Source organism: Ovis canadensis, chromosome 13 (genome assembly GCF_042477335.2).
Source record: "Ovis canadensis isolate MfBH-ARS-UI-01 breed Bighorn chromosome 13, ARS-UI_OviCan_v2, whole genome shotgun sequence".
NCBI lineage: Eukaryota > Metazoa > Chordata > Mammalia > Artiodactyla > Bovidae > Ovis > Ovis canadensis.
The window spans coordinates 43,056,797-43,083,051 of NC_091257.1; the positions used below are offsets into that span (position 1 = coordinate 43,056,797).

A 26,255-nucleotide genomic window follows, 5' to 3' on the forward strand; every position below is an offset into this window, starting at 1 on the left:
GTGTCTATTGCAAGGAGTCACTTCCAGAAAAGCCTGGGAAACCCACTGCCTGCCTCCAAGGCACAGGTAGCCCTTCCAGGCAGAACCGAGCCCTGGTCTCTAGTCTCAAACCAACATGGATGCTACATAAAGACCCAGTGCAGGCTCTTCTTGGGAACATCTGTCACTCACGCAGAAACTTCTATGCCAGGGAGCCTCCTATGGGCAGGTGAGCCCTGATCATTAGATTCCAGAGGCAGACTGGTCTTCCAACAGAAGGAGTGATCTGGCTTCTCTGCCACTACTGTGTGTGTCACTGGGTGTGTGTCTGTACATGATGGGTTGTGTGTATGTGTGAGTGCATGTGTGGATACACCTGGCATGTACAAGCACACCCACTCCCTGCGATCCCAGGCCTCTCCTCCTGGGTTCAAGCCATCAGGAAATGACCTCTTGGGCTTTTTATGCCCCAGTGTAAGCATTTCAGAGCACAGTGGCCAACTCTCTGAGTACAAAATGCTCTGCAGTTTTCTTCCTTGTGTGTTTTTTTTCCTCTCTTCTTTTTTTAAACGTGGTTCAAAAGTCTCCCAAGCAGTTATGTGTTTACTCAACAACATTTTTATCTACTGCCCTGAAAGTCTGCCTATAAATAACATGACAGATATAGGATTTTATGTTGTTGTGACTTTCTTTTTGACTTTGTGACTTAAAAAAGAAGGGAAAAGTTGTTAAAATGGGCATTGATTTAAAACTCGAAAGAGTCGGTGGTTTTCTAACACAAAATTGCAGATCAATTCCAGTCCAACATAAAATAAAATTTTTTAAAAATCTATGAAAAATTTAAAGGCTGTCTCTAAATTTCCTCTTGCATTGTAAGCTACTACAATGGAAGAGGAAATATTAAAAAGTTGTATTGATAATTACTGCAAATTGAGAATCTGTATCATCCCAGCAACAGTACCAAGCCTTCTGAGAATAATGAAATAAAACTTCAAAGAAGACAAAAAAAAAGTCTGTGGTTTTAAAACAAAATATCTTTTTAAAAAAATGAGGCTACTGATTTTCCACCATCTGCTTGAAGGTATTTGAGTCCAGGCCTTGATTCTCCATATTTAATCTGATTTCACGTGTAACCAGAGCTGCTGGTGAAAGGGGAATTTAACACACTTTGGTGAGAGGCTCAATAGACCCGGTTTCCCTTCTATTCTTATGTCAGTTATATTCTGCCAAACACTCCCACTGCATCTCATTTGGGCTGCCACATGCCCCGGATGACAAAAAGCTTCTTGATACCCTGAACTGAGGGGCATGATGTGTGGAGGACACAGAAAGAGCAGGACTGTCAGGAGACAAGTTCTCCTGTCCCCTGAGTTCAGAGGAGGTGGGAGACTGTGACCAGCTTCTTGTGAAGTCATTTCTGCCACTCGAGCTCTATTTTCTGGTGTCCACATTACAAAAAGTAAGAGCTTTGTTTTCCTTATTTTGCTTTTATATTTAAGAGAGGCCTGCAGACCTTTAACAGACACACTAACCTTGCCCGGACATGTTTCACTAGTTTTCTAGTGCTGGTTCCCTGCTGGGTTTAAGGATGCTGCCTTTATTAAAAGCAAAATCAGGCTTTACAAATTAACAACTGCAGATATCCACACCCATGTTGTCTCAGTCTTTCCAACACATTCTTTATAAAAAAGCTTGCTGATATTAACAGTATCACAGAGCACATCCCCCAGCCGGGCCAACTGCTTTTCCCAAGATTTGCAAAGGATTTGCACTAATGTGGGTCTGCTTTGAGCTGGCTCCGGTTTAAATCAATCCAGAGCATAATTAAGCCAAGTTGAACTGTAATGTGATCTCCTTCTGTGGCCCCTGCTTTCATTCTTCCTGGAGTAAGGCATTATGATTGGGGGAGGGGAGTAACACTCTTCAAGTTAGTTTGGGAACACCTTTCCACTTCCCTTTGGGAGTTTTTGACCAACAAAGCTCCTTATACTGTTACATGCAGGACTATCGCTCCCCCAAGGGTTCCCACCCCATTGTATCTGTGTGCAAGCATGCTCACAGTAATGTGAATTGCATTAAAAGAAATCAAGCTTTCAAACATAACAAAGAACTGTGGAATAAGCAGAAGGTGGTGGAAAAAGACACACAAATAAATATAAATGGTGATCTGCTACAGCCCCTAAATCTCAATGAGATGCGAGACTAGTGTGTGTATGTGTGTGTGTGTATGTGTGTGTGTGTGTATACCTGAAGAAGCATTGCTTTGCATAAATTAGAATATTTTTTAGATGATTAGGCTAAGATTTCATTTACAAACAGCTCATGCAACTCAATATCCAAAAAGTAAACAACCCAATCAAAAAATAGGCCAAAGACCTAAATAGACATTTCTACAAAGAAAACATACAGATGGCCCAAAAAACACATGAAAAGATGCTCAATATCACTAATTATTAGGGAAATATAAACCATAACTACAGTGAGGTATCACCTCACAACAGTCTCAATGGCCATCATCAAAAAGTCTACAAATAACGCTGGAGAGGGTGTGGAGAAAAGGGAACCTTCCTACACTGTTGGTGGGAATGTAAATTGGTACAGCCACTGTGGAAAACAATACGGAGGTTCCTCAAAAAAGTGAAAATAGAGCTACCATATGATCCAGATATATGTCTAGGAGCAATTCAACTCCTGGGCATGTATCTGGAAAAAAACTTTTCTGAAACCAGAAGAACTTTTTTCGAAAGTATACACGCATCCCGGTGTTCACTGCAGTACTGTCTGTAGTAGCCAAGACGTGGAGGCAACCTAGAAGTCCACTGAGAGATGAATGGATAAAGAAGATGTGGTACACAGATACAATGGACTATCACTCAGTCATCAAAAGAAGGAAATAATGCCATCTGCAGCAACACGGACGGACCTGGAGACTGTCACTCAAAGTGAAGTGAGCCAGACAGAGAAAGACAAATATCATAGGACATCACTCAAATGTGAAATTAAAAAAAAGAGATACAAATGAACTTATTTACAAAGCAGAAACAGATTCACAGACTTAGAGAATGAATTTATGATTACCCGGGGGAGTACAGATTAGGTGTTTGGGATTGACATGTAGACACTGATATATTTAAAATAGATAACCAAAGACCTACTGTAAAAACAAACAAACAAAATAGAAAAAACTAAAGGAAAAAAAGCATCATCTACCAAAAAAAAAACCACTAAAAGACACACACCAGATCATGAGTTTTAAAGATATATCAGATGAAATCCTGATTTTCTTGTTGATCCCCAAAGGTGCTTCTCACTATGATCTCAACAAAAATAAATCTGAAATAGACTCAAGAGAAACAAAAGCCATGACACTGATAAACTCAGGCAAAAAGTCTTAGGAAGATGGCAAACCATTCCATCCAACATGGTCCTGTCATATGAGGACCTGCTTTATAAACTATGAGGTGCCCAAATGTTGCTGTTTACCTTGCTATCATGACTGTTATCACTACTTGTCATTTGGCCCCTGGGGGGAGGTTCTCACTGGGAATTCTGCCAAGACGTGCTTTCACTGCTGTCAGAGTGTTTCACTGTGGTCCAGGATGAGAGATGCTCATGCCCGGGGCTGGGTGCCATCAACAGAAGAGGTCCTGCTTCCCTCTTATGCCCGCGGCGATGCCCACCCTTGCCTTGTATAAACACACGAGCGCAGATGAGCGCACAGGATGAACCGGGGTACTCACTGCTTCTCGGAGGCAGAGTTTCTTCAGCTCCTCCAGCCGCTGGCGCAGCGTTTCCTCCAGAGCTTCCTGCCTGGATTTCAAGGCCGCCAGCATGTCTTTCTTGGCCGACTGAGAGCTATCCGATTCCTGAGAACCTGTCAATTAACAGCAGGGTTACCAGGCCAGTCGATGAAGGGATGCACATCTGGACCACAAAGGAACTGAACCGAAGCCCATGCTGTGCATGTGGGATTTACCCCTGGAATCAAGGGAGTGTGAAATAAAACAGGTGCTTGGGGCTCCAAGCTTGAGGAACAACTCAGCACTCTGGGTAATTTGCAACTGGTCAGAAAGACTGGCAGGGAAATGTATATGCCTGAAAGAGAATTTTCTCTTCCTTGATTATCTTAAGATATGTTGCACATCCATTTTAATTTCACTAGCAAATTTTAATAAATATTTTGCACCAAGAAGGCAAAGTAAATTGAGCAAGTCATTTGTTTAATTTTTTTTGGCCATGCAACACAGCTTGAGGGATCTTAGTTCCCCCACTAGGGATTGAAATTGCACCCTTGATAATGAAAGCACAGAGTCCTAACCACTGGGCTGCCAAGGAATTCCTGAGCCAGTCATTTTAATACATAGTTTTAATTTCTTTCAATTTAAAGTGCTTATTTTTTTCTTAGTACAAAGATAATGCACGTTTATCATAAAAATCTGACAATGCAGACAGGAATAAAAATAATCCATAAGCTAGTCACCCAGAGGTAACCGCCAATAAGCATTGTCTTTTGGTCTTTTTAGCTAAGCACATATAGTTAAAAAATAAAATTAGATTTTTATTGTAGTTTTTGAATGCAAGACTGAATCATGACCAAATTCTCTCCTAATAAATGTTATCCCTATTTTTACATGCAGCATAGAAATATCTGCTTGCTGATTCAAATAGCAGCCTGCTAGATAGGAAACCGTTGTGTAAGGCAAACTGTAAACTAAACAGAAGGAAAATAAGCTGAAATGCCAACCGGAGAGATTTACGTTAGATCAGAAGAATCGTTTCTGGGCTGCAATGCATGGACTCTGAAATTAGGTTTCCTGCAGTGAAGATATTATACCTTTTCTACCTGGACGGTTAGACAAGGGACCTTAACTCCCTGGGAAAGGAAACGTTGCTTATTGCTTTGCTTCCTGTGCCATGGAGAATGGAAATCTCTCACACCTAGAGATTCACCGAGTGAAAGGTGGATGGGATCTCCACAATGAAAAGCAGAATACTCTGATAAGGAAAACACAAGACCACCAATATAATACTGTAAAGTAATTAACCTCCAATTAAAATAAACAAATTTATATTAAAAAAAAAAAAGACCTCAAACAAGATAGGGAAGTACTCTGGTCATGGATTGGAGGCTTGGTGTTGTAATGATGTCAGTTCTTCAGGAACTAAATCAGTGAATCACTGTAATCCCAATAAAAATTCCAGCAGGATTTGTTGGAGGGAGGGGTGGGAACTATAATGCTATAAATGCTTCCTTAGGAAGCATTTTGGGATAATTCAGTGAATGGATGACAGATTTGAAAATAATCCAAAAGGAATTCTCAAGAGTCAACTGTTCTGTTACTTCCAGTGGTTAAAGATGGTATCTCAGAATCAATACTAGAAAAGACTTCTATGCTTTTACATCAAAAACCCTGCGATGCTCCAATCATCCCCATAGATATATGATTCCTCCTTCTTCTTTAGGCTCTGAGCAGGAGTCCCCATGTTCCCTCAATTACCAGGCACCTGGGTTCTTATAACCTTAATCCTCGAGAATTTTCAGTGTTTAGGTACACTTTGACTCCCTTTTAGGCTTCCCCTACCCCCTACTCCCTTCTAACTTGAAACAGAGAATCTCCCTCGCTGCAGGAATGGACCATTTTTGTCTCCATACTGGCTAATACATATTAGTTTGAATGAACAAATACTGTTTTCAATCATATGCTTAGATGCTATAATTAAGTTGTATCACATCTTGGTAAAGAAATCTAGTCCCTGTAAGTGGTTTCATTATAGAATCGGCCTTCCAAGCTTTTAATCATTTCTGAAGCTCTTTCCTGGATTTCATCATGCTTCAGTTGCATGTTTCCAAATTCAACAGTAAATGCAAATAAAAACTTGACCCTCACAAAGCGTCTATGACCGCATCTCTCTCAGATTCTAAATCCATATGGTGTGCTCATGTAGCACATGGCTGGACACTGCTGCAGGCTCCCCTTTTTGAAATGCTTCAGGTTTTCTACCCCCATAAGTCAATTACCCTGAGCTTATTAGTCCTGAACTATATCCAGTCTACATCCATCTAACATAATACAGCTATTAAAAAACCATTTTGAATCTTAATTTCATTCTCTTAGCCATAGTCAGCAACCACAGGTGAAGACACAGGAAAATTTAATGAGCTAAGCTCTATTTCATCATTGAAAAGATTAATAAGAATATAAAATAATACTGGAAGGAAGTCAGACTTTAGATTTAAAAAACAGACCTGGGGAAACTTGGGTCCAAGAAGATTAAAGGATTTCTAGCACAAATGAAACATTCATTGTTTTCCCTCTCACCTCTGCCTAACCCCTCAATAGGAAATGATGATTTATGAAGTCTAATCTAAGAATGAATTATATTTAAAGGATGGCAAAAATCACAACATTAAACTCTGGGTGGTAAAGCACAGTGTTTCTGGATGATCTGACCTCTAGTTATGAGACTAGTTAAGCTTTGGTTTTGAGCTCATTAGCACTACCTAAATTATTATTATTTATAATAATTAGCCTAAATAATTCCTAAAATGTGAACATCAACATTTTAGAAATCAGTGAACTAAAATGGACAGGAATCAGCAAATTTAATTCAGATGACCAATGTATCTACTACTGTGGGCAAAAATCTCTTCGAGGAAATGCAGTAGCCCTCATAGTCAACAGAAGAGTTGAAAATGCAGTACCTGGATGCTGTCTCAAAAATGATCTTGGTTTGCTTCCAAGGCAAACCATTCAACATCACAGTAATGCAACTCTATGCCCCAACCACTAATGACAAAGAAGCTGAAGTTGAATGGTTCTATGAAGATTTACAGTACCTTTTAGAACTAACACCAAAAAAAGATGTCCTTTTCATCACAAGCGATTGGAATGCAAAAGTAGGAAGTCAAGAGATACCTGGAGTAATAGGCAAGTTTGTCCTCGGAATACAACATGAAGCAGGGCAAAGTCTGAAAGGAGTTTTGCCAGAGCACACACTGGTCATAGCAAACACCCTCTTCCAACAACACAAGAGGTGACTTTACACATGGACATCACCAGATGGGCAATGCTGAAATTAGATTGATCATATTCTTTGCAGCTGAAGATAGAGAAGCTCTATGCAGTCAGCAAAAACAAGACCAGGAGCTGACTGTGGCTCAGATCATCAGCTCCTTATTGCAAAACTTCAGGCTTAAATTGAAGAAAGTAGGGAAAACCACTAGGCCATTCAGGTATGACCTAAATCAAATCCCTATGACTATACAGTGGAAGTGACAAGTAGATTCAAGGAATTAAATCTGGTAGATGGAGTGTCTGAAGAACAGGAAGCTGTGACCAAAACCATCTCAAAGAAAAAGAAATGTAAGAAGGCAAAGCGGTTGTCTGAGAAAGGCTTCCAAATAGCTGAGAAAAGAAGAGAAGCAACAGACAAAGGAGAAAGGGAAAGATTTACCGAGTTCCAGAGAATAGCAAGGAGAAATAAGAAAGCCTTCCTCAGAGAACAATGCAAAGAAATACAGGAAAACAATAGAATGGGAAAGACTAGAGAGCTCTTCAAGAAAATCAGAGATACCAAGGGAACATTTCATGGAAAAATGGGCACAATAAAGGACAAAAATGGTGAGGACCTAACAGAAGCAGAAGAGATTAAGAAGAGGTGGCAAGAATACACAGAATTATACAAAACAGCTCGTAATGACCCAGATAACCACGATGGTGTCATCACTATCTAGAGCCAGACATCCTGGAGTGTAAAGTCAAGTGGGCCTTAGGAAGCATTACTTCCAACAAAGCTAGTGGAGGTGATGGAATTCCAGTTGAGCTATTTAAAATCCTAAAAGTTTATGCTGTTAGTAAAGTGTTGCACTCAATATACCAGCAAATTTGAAAAACTCAGCAGTGGCCACAGGACTGGAAAGGTCAGTTTTCATTCCAATCCCAAAGAAAGGCAATCCCAAAGGATGTTCAGACTACCATACAATTGTGCTCATTTCACATGCTAGCAAGGTAATGCTCAAAATCTTTCAAGCTAGGCTTCAATAGTACATGAAACGAGAACTTCCAGATGTACAAGCTGGATTTAGGAAAGGCAGAGGAACCAGAGACCAAATTGCCAACATTCGCTGTATCACAGAAAAAGCAAGGGAATTCCAGAAAAACATCCACTTCTGCTTCACTGACTACGCTAAAGCCTTTGACTTTGTGGATCACAACAAACTGTGGAAAATCCTTCAGGAAATGGGAATACTAGACCACCTTATCTGCTCCCTGAGAAAGCTGTATGCAGGTCAAGAAGCAACAGTTAGAACTGGACATGGAACAACGGACTGGTTCAAAACTGGGAAGAAAGTACGTCCAGGGTTTATATTGTCACCTTGCTTATTTAAGTTTTATGCAGAGTGCATCATGTGAAATGTAAGGCCGGATGAATCACAGGCTGGAATCAAGATTGATGGAAGAAATATCAACAACCTCAAATATGCAGATGATACCACTCTAATGGCAGAAAGCAAAGAGAAACTAAAGAGCCTCTTGATGAGGGTGAAAGAGGAGAGTGAAAAAGCTGCCTTAAAACTCAATATTAAGAAAACAAAGATTATGGCATCTGGTACAGAGAAGGCAATGGCACCCCACTCCAGTACTCTCACCTGGAAAATCCCATGGATGGAGGAGCCTGGTAGGCTGCAGTCCATGGGGTCGCTAACAGTTGGACACGACTGAGTGACTTCACTTTCACTTTTTACTTTCATGCATTGGAGAAGGAAATGGCAACCCACTCCAGTGTTCTTGCCTGGAGAATCCCAGGGATGGGGGAGCCTGGTGGGCTGCTGTCTACGGGGTCGCACAGAGTTGGACACTACTGAAGTGACTTAGTAGCAGTACCATCACTTCATGGAAAACAGAGAAGGAAAAAGTGGAAACTGTGGCAGATTTTATTTTCCTAGGCTCCAAAATCACCACAGACAGTAACTGCAGTCACAAAATTAAGACACTTGCTCCTTGGAAGAAAAGCTATGACAAACCTAGACCATGTATTCAAAAGCAGAGACATCATTTTGCTGACACATGTCCATATAGCCAAAGCTATGGTTTTTCCAGTAGTCATGTATGGATGTGAGAGTTTGACCATAAAGAAAGCTGAGCGTCAAAGAATTAATGCTTTTGAACTGTGGTGCTTGAGAAGACTCTTGAGAGTTCCTTGGACAGCAAGGAAATCAAATAAGTCAATCCTAAAGGAAGTCAACCCTGAATATTCATTGGAAGGACTGATGCTAAAGCTGAAGCTCCAATACTTTGATCATGTGATGCAAAGAGCTGACTCATTGGAAAAGACTCTGATGCTGTGAAAGATTGAGGGCAGAAGAAGGGGGCAACAGAGGATGAGACAGTTGGGTGGCATCACTGACTCAATGAATTTGAGTTTGAGTAAACTGGGAGACAGTGAAAGACAGGGAAGCCCGCCGTGCTGCAGCCCATGGGGTCACAGAGTCGGACATGACTTAGTGACTGAACAACAACCTAATAATTAGCCTAAATACCAAGCTCACATAAGATAGAGTGCTGGTTCAAGAGCTGTCTCCATATTGGGCACCACTAACACTTGGCTGGCACTGTTTCACACCTTTAATTTTGAAGTTGCTTCAGTAGGAATATGGTGCCAGGCACCAAGTTAAATCTTGTAAATGAGCTGGCTGGCCTAGACATGCAGAGTGTTATTATCATGGTAACTGGATGGCGAGGAGAGGGTGAAATGATCTGGTCTGTATTCTAAACCACTCACTAGATGAGTGGCCTTGGGCAAGCGACCTGCCTTCTCCAATCTGCTGAAAAGACTAATGAGAGGGCTTCCCTGGCGATCCAGTGGTTAGGACTCTGCACTCCCAAAGCAGGAGGCCTGAGTTTGACCCCTGGTTGGAGAACTAAGATTCCGCATGCCACGTGTGCTAAGTCTCTTCAGTCGCGTCTGACTCTTTGCGACCCTATGGACTGTAACCCACCAGGCTCCTCTGTCCATAGGATTTCCCAGGGAAGTATAGTGGAGTGCGTCGCCATTTCCTTCTCCAGGGGATCTTCCCTCCACATGCCATGTGGTGTGGTCAATAAATAAATAAAAGGATGTCTATAAAATAAAGACTAATGAGATCACACACATTCAGCATTTAGCTTGTATCTAGGGGTAGACTTGAGTGAGCGCTCATACTCACATGGGTCCACACTGGGTAGAATCAGAAAGAGAGATATGATTGAGATGACTTTCTCGCCACTGCTCCAGGAGGCCACTTGCCAAGGAAAAGAAGCTCTCTGTGCCGCCACTTGGGCTCCAAAGCTCATCTTTAGAAGAAGAGACAGAGGTCTGGACACTTCAAATTCTGTTTCTTGAGCCCCTGAGTTTCTAGTTACACTTTTTAGGGTGGATGAGGGTGGGATGGGGATCAAGGAAGTTCAGCAGGTCCTGGGCTCCCCACTCCACTATTCTCTAGCTAAGGCAGCTCTGCACTGGGGTTCTTGTCACAACGCATTTGAAAAAGTTTCCCAGTGCCTCTGTTTCTGAAAAGGAAATGCACCATCTAGGCAAGTGTGCTGAGTTCTTACAGCTGCTCATTTCTAGAGCTTATGGGATCTAAGTCTATGGGGCTCTTACCTGCAACCAGGCAAATATGGCAACCACGAGGGGAGGCAACCGAGTGCCCAGTGACAAGGGTGCGCCAGTAACAGCACCAAAGAAACTCAAGGGCATCAGAAAAAGGAGCCCCAAGTGCTCTATGATGTTGATGCTATTACCCTTCAGACATCCCTGCAAGGCAGGTGTGACATCTAAAAGGTAGACGAGCCAGACAGCTAGAAACTGGGTGGCAGACATTCACTCGCCATCTTATCAAGTGACAGAATAGAATGAATCCTGGGAGAAACACAATCAGAAGCGCCTCAGGGGCTCAGGGCAATGAGCGTCTTACAAACTAAAGGATTGTGAGCACACCTGGAAAGATTCTAAGCACAGAAATAATTTCCAGTCAGCACCTACACATGGTGAATGGTATAAAAGTTCTCGGTTACTACAATTCATCCATTTCCAGGTATGTGAGCACACACATGCCTTTTCACAGGCAACACCACTCCAAGGTTACACGTTCAGACCCTTAGAAATGAACAAGATGGGAATCTGCTAATTTTGAGAGCAGCTGTGAAGGATAAAAGACATCTGGATTTCCAACATAGTTCAGTTCAGTTCAGTCACTCAGTCATGTCCGACTCTTTGCAAGCCCATGAACTGCAGCCCGCCAGGCCTCCCTGTCCATCACCAACTTCTGGAGTTTACTCAAACTCATGTCCATTGAGTTGGTGATGCCATCCAACCATCTAATCCTCTGTCGTCCCCTTCTCCTCCCACCTTCAATCTTTCCCAGCATCAGGGTCTTTTCAAATGAGTCCATTCTCTGCATCAGGTGGCCAAAGGATTGGAGTTTCAGCTTCAACATCAGTCCTTCCAATGAACACCCAGGACTGATCTCCTTTAGGATGGACTGGTTGGATCTCCTTACAGTCCAAGGGACTCTCAAGAGTCTTCTCCAACACCGCAGTTCAAAAGCTTCAATTCTTGATACTCAGCTTTCTTTATGGTCCAAATGTCACATACATACATAACTACTGGAAAAACCATAGCTTTGACTAGATGGACCTTTGTTGGCAAAGTAATGTCTCTGCTTTTTAATATGCTGTCTAAGTTCATCATAACTTTTCTTCCAAGGAGCAAGCATCTTTTAATTTCATGGCTGCAGTCACCATCTGCAGTGATTTTGGAGCCCAAGAAAATAAAGTCTGACACTGTTTCGTCTGTTTCCCCATCTATGTGCCATGAAGTGATGTGACCGGATGTCATGACTTTAGCTTTCTGAATGTTGAGTTTTAAGCCAACTTTTTCACTCTCCTCTTTCAGTTTGTTCAAGAGGCTCTTTAGTTCTTCTTCACTTTCTGCCATAAGGGTGGTGTCATCTACATATCTAAGGTTATTGATATTTCTCCTGGCAATCTTCATTCTAGCTTGTGCTTCATCCAGCCCAGCGTTTCTATGATGTACTCTGCATATAAATTAAATAAGCAGAGTGACAATATACAGCCTTGACGTACTCCTTTTTGTATTTGGAACCAGTTGGTTGTTCCATGTCCAGTTCTAATTGTTGCTTCCTGACCTGCATACAGATTTCTCAAGAGGCAGGTCAGGTGGTCTGATATTCCCATCTCTTTCAGAATTTTCCATGGTTTGTTGTGATCCACACAGTCAAAGGCTTTGGCGTAGTCAAAGAAGCAGAAGTAGATGCTTTTCTGGAACTCTCTTGCTTTTTCAGTGATCCAGTGGATGTTGGCAATTTGATTTCTGGTTCCTCTACCTTTTCTAATCCACCTTGAACATCTGGAAGTTCTTCACGTACTGTTGAGTCCTGGCTTGGAGAATTTTAAGCATTACTTTGTTAGTGTGTGAGAGCATTACTTTACTAGTTTGAGCATTTTTTGGCATTGCCTTTCTTTGGGATTGGAATGAAAACTGACCTTTTCCAGTGCTGTGGCCACTGCTGAGTTTTCCAAATTTGCTGGCATATTGAGTGCAGCACTTTCCACAGCATCATCTTTTAGGATTTGAAAGAGCTCAACTGGAATTCCATCACCTCCACTAGCTTTGTTCGTAGTGATGCTTCCTAAGGCCCACTTGACTTCACATTCCAGGATGTCTGGCTCTAAGTGAATGACCACACCATCGTGGTTATCTGGGTCATGAAGATTTTTTTGTACAGTTCTTCTGTGTATTCTTGCCACCTCTTTTTAATCTCTTCTGCTTCTGTTAGGTCCATACCAGTTCTATCCTGTATTGTGCCCATCTTTTCATGAAATGTTCTCTTGGTATCTCTAATTTTCTTGAAGACATCTCTAGTTTTTCCCATTCTATTGTTTTGCTCTATTTCTTTGGACTGATCACTGAGGAAGTCTGTCTTATCTCTCCTTGCTATTCTTTGGAACTCTACATTCACATGGGCATATCTTTCCTTTTTTCCTTTGCCTTTCACTTTTCTTCTTTTCACTGCTATTTGTAAGGCCTCCTTAGACAATCACTTTGCCTTTTTGTCTTCCTTTCCCTTGGGGATGGTCTTGCTTCCTGCCTCTTATACAGTGCCATGAATATCCGTTCATAGTTCTTCAGGCACTCTGTCTATCGGATTTAAACCCTTGAATCTATTTCTCACTTCCATTGTATAATCATAAGGGATTTGGTTTAGGTCATACCTAAATTGTCTAGTGGTTTTCCCTACTTTCTTTAATTGACGTCTGAATTTGGCAATAAGGAGGTCATGATCTGAGCCACAGTAAGCTCCCATTTTTGCTGACTGTCTAGAGCTTCTTCATCTTTGGCTGCAAAGAATATAATCAATCTGATTTTGTTATTGACCATGTAGTCTTGTCCATGTGTACAGTCATTTCTTGTGTTTTTGGAAGAGGGTGTTTGCTATGTCCAATGTGTTCTCTTGGCAAAACTCTATTAGCCTTTGCCCTGCCTCATTCTGTACTCCAAGGCCAAATTTGCCTGTTACTCCATGTTTTTCTTGACTTCCTACTTTTGCATTCCAGTCCTCTATAATGAAAAGGACATCTTTTGGGGTGTTGGTTCTAGAAGGTCTTATAGGTCTTCATGATGTCATATCTAGGGTTGTAAGAACTTCCCACGTGGCTCAGTGTTGAAAAACGCACCTGCCAATGCGGGAGATGCAGGTTTGATCCCTGGGTTGGGAATACTCCCCTGGAGTAGGAAATGGCAACCCACTCCAGTATCCTTGCCTGGAAAATTCCATGGACAGAGGAGTCTGGCAGGCTATACTCCATGGAGTCACAACTGAGCACACACACACACTTGGGTGTTAACCTCTCAGAACCATGATGTCTCCAGCTAGAAAATGACCAACTAACTAACCCCCAAGATTTCTCCAAACTCAAAGAATCTGGTACCTCAGACACTGCTGACCAGGGCGTTTTTGTGGAAACTAACACCTGTGGCTGGTGATTTGTTATGTAAGTGAATGCTGAAACACTGTATACGTCTCTGGTAAATAAGCTGTTAATAAACGACTTACTGAGGCAGTTCCCACCCACCTCTAGGAGTCATTTTTACATATTTTACAAAAGGAACCTTACATACGGTGTCATCTTCCTCCTCTTTTCTTTCCCATCCCTGCCTCCAGAACAGACAAACATCGTGGCAACTCTGGTCCCTCTCCCAGCTATTGCTACAGAGTGCTTCATATCAAAAGGAAATGTCTAATTATCGACCAGCGCCTAAAGGACTGACCTCTGCATCTTATCAAAAGACCAAAGCAAATAACTGTAGACTTGCACACTGTTTAATCTGAGCTGTGTTTGTGATTAATGATATATGAAGATGCACGGCAATTTCTTGGAGCCAGAAGAGTGATATTTCAAAATGTATAGACTGACAAACAGTAGCCAAGTGCTACTTGGAAAGGGCTGTCCAAAAATAATCAATTGATGTAGCAACCTTGGGAAAAACAGGAGTGATTATGGATATTTATGTAAGATCTAAGTAGCACATAAATACTTTGTTCTTGGTGTCAAAATTTTGAGCAGCACGAAGGTTGTAAGGAAGTGCTGTGAATACACCTTGAGAAACTTCTACTGGTCTTATAGCCTCTGGAGGCAGAATACTACTATCTAGCAGTTTAGAGGTAACAAGTCTAGGCCTGTGTCCTGGCTCTGTGACTTACTTGCTGGGAGGACTCGGCAATGTGACATGACCTCTCTCAATCTGTTACCTCTCTTATACTGTGACAATGAAAGCAGGACTTCTTCAAAAGTTGGGATAATCAAAGGAGACGGTGCTGGCAAGATGTTTAGACCAGAGCTCAGAACATCACAGGCACTACATGAATATTTGTAGTTACTTGTATTAAACAGTCTCACTGACTTTTGTTGGGAGCTGGCACCCTGATTCTGAGGAGCCTCAGAATGTAAAGAGGAAGAATGATGAACAGGCAGGAAATGCAGAAAGCTAGTGGAAGGTCCACATGCAGGAAACATGGGAGAAAAAAGGGAAGGGGGGGATTTTTACAGAACCCCTGACAGGAGTTTCCCACACAGTCTACTTCATTTCATTCTCACAAAAACATTAACCCCATTTCCATAGAAGTCACCAAGGAGGCAGAGCTGGGATTCCAGCTTCCTGTTTGGTCTATTTCATCCTAAGGATGGAAATACCACGAGGGGAGGAACTTTGTCTTGCTGTAATATTGTTAGCATGCAGTCCTTTCTGTCTCTCCAAGCCCAGACAGACCCTTTCTGCAGGATGTATGGAGGAACATATAGGCAGAAAGAAGGAAGACGAGCCCATGGGTCCTTCCAATGCACCAATGAAGCAACAGAAGTCTCTGAAGCACCATCTGTGTATACGGTGGGGGCAGGAGATGGGGAGACAGGTAACCAGATGTAAGCCCAGCTCTCAGAGAGCCTTGGGTTTGGCCACAAAAAACTATCTAGCAGGAGGAAGGAAATAAACCATGCACTTGAATGGAAGAGGTAGTGGCAGCCATATAAGGAGTGAGCCTACATCCCAGGGCCAATTAGATAATTAGCCTGCAGGGCTGATGAGGTCCTTAAGTCTAGTCTGAGGAGTCTGAGTCTCCCTGTGGTCCACTGCCAGGAAGGCCAGCATCAAGATTAGTTCTCTGGAAAACCTTTCATCTTACTCACTGCCTAGTCAACATCTCTTTGAATGAGCCCAGATTGAAAATATCTTTTTTCTTTGCCTATCAGATGATCATATTTCAATCCACATCCTTTATAGAAATCAGTCATTCATCAACTGGCCAGTGAAGGGGAGAAAAAGATCTGAACTCTAAGAAGACAATTCCTAACCAGACACAGCCAGGAGAGTCTGAATGATGTGCTCAAGACCAGAGAGCGACTTTCAATGGGCTTTGGGAAATCTCTGGAGTGAACACCCAGATGCTAGCGATGTTGGCAGGGATATGGAGAAAACTTGTTCTGCCACCTCTGGAGAAACCACATTTAGGACTTTCCAGAGGTTCCAGCTGGGGAACTCCAGTTGTCACCCAATGGGCAGCTGGTTCCCTGGGGCAGGATGTGAGGAGAAGGCCAAATCACACAAACAGCAGCTCCCTGCCCCGCCGGCAAATGGGAAGGATGTGCTCATCAGGCTGAGATGGAGAATGGGCTCCAGTCTTTCAAAAGACTCTGGGCTACTCCGCACCGGATATGAGAATGCATCCTCTTGAAGAGAATGTTGTCAGGAACCAGGCTCATCTGTTTTTACACAGATGGAATTTTGATGACCAGTCCGCTGACCTCAGGAGACAGAAGGGGTGCTTTCCTCTCTGAAAGCAGGGGGAAATTTGAAACAAACAGTCCCCCAAAGAAGAAAGAAATCCGTTGTCCTAAAAGTAAAGGAAGGAAATGACTATCTGTCTGTTTAGACTTTTAGGAAAAAAAAAAAAAAGGAAGAAGGCATATTCCCAGCAGATCTATAAAAGCTGTAAGGAAAAGTTTTGGCAGATACCCCAGGAATAAATATGAGGGAAAGGTCTGAACCCTTCTTTATGATGAGAGATATTTATTTGCCTCACAAATCCTCAATTATGAATTTCTTACAGAAAAGATGTCCTAAGAGAACATGGGAAATAGAGCCACCTGGCAGATTTCAGGATAAATGTGTGATCTCTGGAAAGCGTCTCAGGGAATGAAATGTGATTTTTTTTAATGTGAAAAGTTCATGCCCGGAAAACTTTTCATTAGGGTCAGAAATTTTAAAAATAAAATAGTTCATGTTAAAGAGTATTGAAATGGGAGCAGTTTGAAAATAAACACCTTTTGGTGGCAGCTAAGAGTCTCTGGGACTCAGAAAGAAAAAAAAAAAAGATTCATTGGCACTTTTACCCAAGGGTGAAAAGTACAAAGATAATTAAAAAGAAAAATAGGGGGAGGAGGAGAGAGAATTGAGCAACTTATTTTAAAAATTAACAGCATCTCAAAAGAAACCTGGAGTAGCAATACTCATATTAGACAAAATAACCTTTAAAAAATAAAACATTGTTATAAGAGACAAGGAAAGACACTACATAATGATCAAGGGATCAATCCAAGAAGAAGATATGATTGTAAATATCTGTGCACTCAACATGGGAGCACCTCAATATATAAGGCAAGTGCTAACAGCCATAAAAGGGGAAATCTACAGTAACACAATAATAATGGGGGACTTTAACACCCCATTTACACCAAAGAACAGATCAACCAGATAGAAAATAAGGAAACACAAGCCTTAAATGACACATAAGACCAGGCAGACTCAACTGATATCTATAGGATATTCCATCCAAAAACCAGTAGGATACACTTTCTTTTCAAGTGTGCATGGAACACTCTCCAGCATAGATCACATTTTGGATCACAAATCAAGCCTTGGTAAATTTAAGAAAACTGAAAACATATCAAGCATCTTTTCAGATTACAGCCCTATGAGATTAGAAATCAATTAGAGGAAAAACTGTAAAAACTCACAAACGCATGGAAGCTGAAGAATATACTACTAAATAACCAAGGGATCACTCTAGAAGTCAGAGAGGAAATAAAAAATACCTGGAAACAAATGACAGTGAAAACACAACCCAAAATCTGTGGGATGCAGCAAAAGCAATTCTAAAAGTAAAGTTTACAGCAATACAATCCTCCCCCCAAAACAAGAAAGATCTTAAGTAAACAACCTAACTCTTCACCTAAAGCAACTAGTGAAAGAACCCCTCCCCCGCAAAAACAAAACGAAACAAAACAAAACCCAAAGTTAGCAGAAGGAAAGAAATGATAAAGATCAGAGCAGAAATAAATGAAATAGAAATGAAGAAAACAATAGCAAAGATCAATAAAACTGAATGCTGGCTCTTTGAGAAGGTAAACAAAATTGATAAACCTTTAGCCAGACTTATCAAGATAAAAAGGGAGAGGACTCAAGACAATTAAATTAGAAATGAAAAAAGAGAAGCCACAACAGACAGCACAGAATTACAAAGGATTATGAGATTCCACTACAAACAGCTGTGTGCCAATAAAATGGACACTCTGGAGGAAATGAACAAATTCTTAAAGAAGTACAACCTTCCAAGACTGAGCCAGGAAGAAACAGAAAATATGAACAGACCAATCACAAGTAATGAAATTGGAACGAATTAAAAATCTTCCAACAAAAGTCTAGTACCAGATAGCTTCACAGGCGAATTCTATCAAACATTTAGAGAAGAGTTAATACCTATCCTTCTCAAACTCTTCCAAAAAATTGCAGGGGGAGAAACACTCCCAAGATCATTCTATGACACCACCATCACCAGATACCAAAACCAGACAAAGATATCACAAAAAAAGAATATTACAGGCCAATATCACTGATGAACATAGATGTAAAAATTCTCAATAAAATATTAGCAAACTGAATTCAAGAATATATTTAAAACACTACACACCATGATCAAGTGGGATTTAAGGATGCAAGGATTCTTCAATATCTGCAAATTAATCAGTGTGATACATCACATTAACAAACTAAAGAATAAAAACTACATGATCATTTCAATAGATGCAGAAAAAGCTTTTGACAAAATTCAACACTTAATTTATGATAAAAATTCTCCAGAAAGTGAGCATAGGGGGAACCTACCTCAACATAATAAAGGCCATATACGACAAACCCACAGCAAACATTATTCTCACTGGTGAAAAACTGAAAGCATTTCCTCTAAGATCAGAATCAAGACAGTAGTGTCCATTCTCACCACTATTATTCAACATAGTCTTGGGAGTCCTAGCTATAGTAACCAGAGAAGAAAAAGAAATCAAAGGAATCCAAACTGGAAAAGAAGTAAAACTGTCACTGTTTGTAGACGACCTAATACTACACATAGAAAATCCTAAAGATGCCACCAGAAAACTACTAGAGCTCATCAATAAATTCAGTAAAGTCATTGGTTCAGTTCAGTTCAGTCACTCAGTCGTGTTTGACTCTGCGACCCCATGAATCGCAGCACGCCAGGCCTCCCTGTCCAGCACCAACTCCTGGAGTTCACTCAGGCTCATGTCCAGCCTTTGACTGTGTGGATCACAATAAACTGGGGAAAATTCTGAGAGAGATGGGAATACCAGACCACCTGACCTGCCTCTTGAGAAACCTATATGCAGGTCAGGAAGCAACAGTTAGAACTGGACATGGAACAACAGACAGGTTCCAAATAGGAAAAGGAGTGTGTCAAGGCTGTATATTGTCACTCTGCTTATTTAACTTGTATGCAGAGTACATCATAGAAACGCTGGGCTGGAAGAAGCACAAGCTGGAATCAAGATTGCCGGGAGAAATATCAATAACCTCAGATATGCAGATGACATCACCCTTATGGCAGATAGTGAAGAGGAACTTAAAAGCCTCTTGATGAAAGTGAAAGAGGAGAGTGAAAAAGTTGGCTTAAAGCTCAACATTCAGAAAACGAAGATCATGGCATTTGGTCCCATCACTTCATGGGAAATAGATGGGGAAACAGTGGAAACAGTAAAGTCATAGGATACAAAATTAAAACAGAAGGGTTAAATTTAATTCTGAGAGAAGTCATTCAGTCATGTCCGACTCTTTTTGACTCCATGGACTGTAGCCTATCAGGCTCCTCAGTCCATGGGATTTTCCAGGCAAGAATATTGGAGTGGGTTGCCATTTCCTTCTCCAGGGGATCTTCCCGACCCAGGGATTGAACCCAGGTCTTCCACATTGTAGACAGACGCTTTACCATCTGAGCTGCCAGGGAAGCTAAGCTTTACCAAATCCCAAAACCTACATATAACTTAATCATTCTTCCTTCCCTCTAGTTTCAAGGGAAGAGGTGTTACAATTTTTATATAAAGACAATGCTTACAAGTGCTCTGACATTTATTTCTTTCTTTTGCAGTGATTTGTTTTCTAGATTATACTTTATTTCCTTCTCTTGAATTCTTCTTTTCATTAGTTAGACATTCTCTAGTTTTCTATTTTAAGAATGAATCTTCCTGATTCAATCCTGCTTTCTGTTTCAATTAGCTCAATACCACTCTCCATTCTTCACAGCCAAACTCTGTCTTCAAATATTTCTTCACCTCCTGTTGACAATTCAGTGCTGCACTCCCTACTCCAAAACTCCTTTGGCCAAGGTTGCTCTATTACTCACCTCTTAAAAGCTCACCCACCTCCTTTGGATAGCCTAAAAATTTCACTCTGTGTTATTATTTTTAAGAATGTTACTTGAGATCTCAAATATAAATATGACTAGAAAAAAAATTAATACAGACATTTCTTGCATTCCTATATACTAACAACAACAGATCAAAAGGAGAAATTACGGAAGCAATCCCATTATCATTGCAATGAAAAGGGTAAAATACCTAGGAAAAAACCTATGTAAGTACTGATGTATGGCAGAAACCAACACAATATTGTAAAGTACTTATCCTTTGATTAAAAAAATAAATAAACTTACCTAAGGAGGCAAAATATCTGTATGCAGAAAACCATGATATACAGATGAGAGAAGTCAAAGATGACGCAAACAGATGGAGAGATATACCATGTTCTTGGATTGGAAGAATCAATATTGTGAAAATGACTATAATACCCAAAGCAATCTATAGATTCAACCCAATTCTTATCAAATTACCAATGGCATTTTTCACAGAACTAGAACAGAAAATGTTACAATTTGTACAGAAACACAGAAGACCCTGAATAGCCAAAGCAATCTTAAGAAAGAAAAAAATGGAGCTGAAGGAAATCAGGCTCTTTGACTTCAGACTATACTAGAAGTAATCAAGACAGTATGGTAACTGGCACAAAAGCAGAAATATAGAATGGAACAGAAATATCCAATGGAACAGGATAGAAGGCCCAGAGTAAGTTCACACACCTATGGTCACCTAATCTATGACACAGGAGGCAAGAATATACAATGGAGAAAAGACAGCTTCTTATTCAATGAATGGTGCTTGGAAAACTGGACAGCTACATGCAAAAGAATGAAATTAGAATACACCTTAACACCATACACAAAAATAAACTCAAAATGGATTGAAGACCTAAATGTAAGGCCAGACTCTACAAAACTTTTAGAGGAAAACATAGACAGAACATTCTTTGACATAAATCACAGCAGGATCTTTCTTGACCCACCTCCTAGAGTAATGAAAATAAAAACAAAAATTAACAAATGGGACCTAATTAAACTTAAAAGCTTTTGCATAGCAAAAGAAACCATAAACAACACAAAAAGACAACACTCAGAATGGGAGAAAATGTTTGCAAACAAGGCGATGAACAAAGGATTAATCTCCCAAATATATAAATAGCTCATGCAGCTCAATAGAAAAAAAAGAAAAAAATTAAAAATGGGCAGGGGACCTAAATAGACATTTCTCTGAAGAAGACAAACAGATGGTCAATAAACACATGAAAAGATGCTCAATATCACTATTAGAGAAGTGCAAATCAAAACTATAATGGGGTTTCACCTGGCACCCATCACACGGGCTTCCCTGGTGGCTCAGATGGTAAAGAGTCTGCCTGCAGTGCAGGAGACCTGGGTTCAGTCTCTGGATTGGGAAGATCCCCTGGTGAAGGAAATGGCAATCACTCTAGTATTCTTGCCTGGAAAATCCCATGGATGGAGGAGCCTTGCAGGTACAGTCCATGGGGTCGCAAAGAGTTGGACACAACTGAACGAACATGTCCATCCAAAGAACACAGGCATGCACATACATAATCTGAGCTAAAAACCCAGTTCAGGAAAAAGATACAAGTTCAACATTTAAAAAAAAATCACACCCATCAGAACAGCCATCATTTAAAAAGTCTACAAACAGTAAATGCTGGAGAGAGTGTGGAGAAGAGGGATCCTTTGCACGGTTGGTGGGAATATAAATTGATATAGCCACTATGGAGGTTCCTTAAAAACTAAAAAACAAACTACCATATAATCCAGCAATCCCATTCTTGGGCATATACCCAGAAAAAACCATAATTTCAAAAGACACATGTACCCCAATATTCACTGCAGTCCTATTAGCACTGTTTGCAACAGCCAGGACATGGAAGAAACCTAAATGTCCATCAAAAGAGGAATGGATAAAGAAGATATGGTATATATATAAATGGAATATTACTCAGCCATAAAAAGGAATGAAATTGGGTCATTTGTAGAGATGTGGATGGACCCCGAGACTCACATGGAGTGAAGTCAGAAAGAGAAAAACAAATATATATCAATGCGTATATGTGGAGTCTAGAAAAATGATACAGATGATCTTATTTGCAAAACAGAAATAGAGACACAGATGTAGAGAACAAATATATGGATACTCAGTGGGGAAAAGAGGGGTGGGATAAATCAGGAGATTGGGATCAATCAATCAGTATCACTACTGATACCAGGTATAAAAGGGATAACTAATGAGAACCTACTGTATTACTCAAGGAACTCTACTCAGTGCTCTGTGGCGATGTAAATGGGAAGAAAAATCCAAAAAAAGAGGATATATGTACATGTATAGCTGATTCATTTTGCTGTACAGGAGAAACTAACACAGCACTGTAAAGCAGCTATACTTCAAAAAATTAATAAAAAATTGGCAGCATCTGGTAGAAAGTACCCAGTTGAAACTACCGTTATGAGTTAACTTACATGGTTTCTATTTCTTATATTGTGAAATACTAGGGCTTATCCTTTTGTCTCCAAAATTCTGATTCGACGGCAATATTGAGAAGGCTAGTCTCAATAAATGGGAAGAGTGCAAAAAGCCTATGGGTGGGGACAGTGATTTCTTTATCACTGTTTAAAATTCCATCAGTTTCAAAGTCATTCACTTAGGCTATAGATGATCATTCTGTCCTGGTGTTCTTTAGTAAGCAAATATTCCTTTACACAGGAGGGCATAAATATATCAGTATAAATGGCTTTATTCATGTGTTTTGTTTTTTTTTTTAACCCCATGATGAGAAAGCAGAAAAGGATAACCATGCTGTCTTCTCAGTATTTTGACTCAGGCCTGTCCTTCACAAGCCACGCCAGAAACATCTATTCCACAGAGATTTCACAGCCCTCACCAGTTACACAGTCCTTTATAAACACACCCGGGCAGAAGGTGAGCCCTCTGGCAGTCCTGCAGGCTGACCCCGTCTGCAGGGCACTGAGCCCAGGAATCTGGTCATCATTAGACTTAAGAAGACAACAGAACTTGAAAAAGCTGAAGAGAAATACAGGGAAGAGGTAGAATCGAGAGCTGAAGAGAGAGGATGGAGACGGGACTTTCCTGCAGGTCCAGTGGTTAAGACGCTGAACTTCTAACGCAGGAGGCCCGAGTTCAATCCCTACTTGGAGAACTAGGATCTCACATGCCATGCAGCAAAAAAATTATCAAGTAATTGCAAAACATAAAGGAAATACATTTGAACTATAGGAATAAAATCTACATTAAAAAAAAATGACAAAAAGAAGAAAAAAGCCCCCAAATATCGTGTGATTGATACCAACTACAAGGCTGTGTATTCTGAGCTGAACACAGCCCTGAACTATAAAGCTGGCAGGCGCCTATCAGATCAGTCCTCTGGAAGGAGGAGAGATGGCAGATAGCTGGCACCCTCATTGTTACACTAGTTATTAATAAACTTCCCAACAATGGCAGGAAGTGCTGGCATTCAGAGAAGGTGAGCGTGTGAAGAGCTGAGTCACGGGCATGGATGGGTCCCAGACAGAGCAGGCCCTACGCTCAGTACAACACGTTTTCCCCCAGAGCGGAAAAGGTCAGAGTTGAGGGATCCCAGCAGACTGCAAGGCTTTGTGCTATTTCTTTTTTATTTTATTTTTTAAACCAAAGATTCATCACCACATTCTTTGCACCACATTCCAGCTCTTCACAATGAAGATGACTCAACTGCCATCTCATTAATCCCACAGCCCAATTCCTATTTATAGACACAACATGCCGTTCTGTTTTGGAGAGAGTGGGTGGCTTCTGCCCCTGTATTTCCATTCAAAAAGACAACATGTCTCATTGTTCTATTTCTTTAAGAAAGGATGCACAAGTGACTTTTTTTTTTTGTTTGGGGGGAGGGATGGTTAATGCAACAGTCCACATGGGGAAGCAGAACACATCTCTCCTGAGAGTCCTTGCCATTTTCTTTAAATTGGCTAAAAGCAAAAACACATCTCCCTGAGCCCCTTCCTTCCCATTGAAACCAGAACTGTCCTGGGATGGCAAATTCCAGAAGCAATGCTACGACAATCCTCCACTCTCTCTCACCTTCAGAGGATCTGTGGAAAGGCCATGTGTGTTCCACATGCAGTTCTTGTGTCTTTTATTTTGTCATTCCATTTTTTCTCCCCTTCCCACCATTTTTGAGATTTTAAGAAAAAGATGGTGAAGGACAGGGAAGCCTGGCATGCTGCAGTCCATGTGGTCACAAACAGTCAGACAGGACTGAGTGACTGAGCAACTAGGCAGAGTGACTACAACGTCCCCTGCTCACCCCCACCTCCCCCACAGCGGTCAGGCGGGAGGCTGGCTGGGTACCCAGAGGTGCAGAGCTTGTGAGGAGACCACGATGGGGGCAGTGAGTGGGGCTCTGGGGGCCTGGAAGTGGGACTGCGCCTTGAGCTGCCTCCATATCCCCTCCTCTGGGGACCCTGGGAAGGCCAGGCCATCTCTCAGTAGATGTGCTCTGAGACAAAGGTCCTCATGTCTTTCAAAGCCTGCCCACCGGCACCCCTTTACAAATGGATTTGGGATTCGGTTCCCTAACCTTCCTGGAATCTGAATCTCATACAGTGCAATGTCAGGAAGTAAGAGCTTGACCCCTTTTAATCCAACAGAGCTCAGAAGGCTCAGCACCTCTAAGGGTCTCTACTCAGATCTCCCATGGGACAGCCCTAGGTGTCACCACTGAAAATCTCAGGGGGTCCTGGCCCCAAGCCTTAGTAAATCATTTCAACTCTGAAGATTGTTTCTTTTTGAAATGCTAGACCCTGAATGGACCATTAGTAAGAGTGGACTTCTGACTTCTTTGACGATACCCGTAACATTTCTTCATTTCTTTAGCATCTGAGACCTCAGATTCCTTTAAAATGACTGAAGTCCAGTACTTGGTAATGATGTGGCCTTGTTAAATAGGAAAATCGCCTTCAGAGTTACTAGAAGTTGACAGTATTTTATCTCTGTTTTACATCAATACACAGTATGCAAACTCTTTGAGGAGAGAGGCTATAACTTTTAAAATGCTATGCATAGTTCCTAGTCAAATTCAGGAGCTGGAAAAAAATGTTAATACTGTAAAATACCACAGTGTGGTTATACAGCTCGGTTACAACACAATTTGGAGACAGACAAGGGTGGAAGGATGAATGAAAGAGAATGAAGATGGATGGTATTTGCAGGAGGGGCCTGATCTGGAAAGAGTAACCTCTGATGGTCTGATACCATCATGATAATCTGATGGAAAATGTTGGTGGTAGGTTTATGAGAGATCCTGACAAGGACCAAGATACCATATACTCTGGGAACACAGAAGGTTCTTAAAATGCAGCACATGCAGGATTCTTACTAGTATCCTTCAAAATTTAATTTTAATAACTGTGTATCATTGACATCAGTCTTGGCGATGATATCTTTAAATCTGACACCAAAACCAGAGGCGCCAAAAGTAAAAATAAACAAATGGGACTCAGGACTTCCCTGGTGATCCAGTGGCTAAGGTGTCTCACTGCCAATGCAGGGGGCCAAGGTTCAGTTCCTGGTCAGGGAACTAGATCCCACATTCCACAACTAAAGATCCCACAAGCTGCCAGGAAGATCAGAACTTCTGAGTATGGCAACTAAGACCCAATACAGCCAAATAAATAAATATTAAAAAAAATAAACAAATGGGACTACATCAAACTAGAAAGGTTCTACACAACAAAGGAAATCATCAAAAAAGAGAAAATACCACCCACTGGATGGGAGAGAATATTGGCAAAATCATACATCCAATAAAGGACTAATATTCAAAATGTGTAAAAAACTCACACAACTCAATAACAACAACAACAACAACAACAACAACAAATCCAATTAAAAAATGGGCAGAGAGTCTGAAGAGACATTTTCCAAAGAAGATATACATATGACCAGTATCATTAATGAAAAGATATCCAGAATCATTAATTTTCA

General features: G+C 41.0%; 1 protein-coding gene across 7 annotated transcripts in view; it reads right to left on the minus strand.

The window, feature by feature from the left end:
• Positions 1-26,255, minus strand: part of FRMD4A (FERM domain containing 4A) — a 518,054-nt gene that overhangs the window by 28,545 nt on the left and 463,254 nt on the right. For all 7 annotated transcript variants that reach the window (XM_069547510.1, XM_069547509.1, XM_069547508.1 and 4 more), the window contains exon 15: positions 3,720-3,853. In XM_069547510.1, coding sequence (XP_069403611.1) covers positions 3,720-3,853 — 134 coding nt within the window. The remainder of the gene's footprint in view (positions 1-3,719; positions 3,854-26,255) is intronic.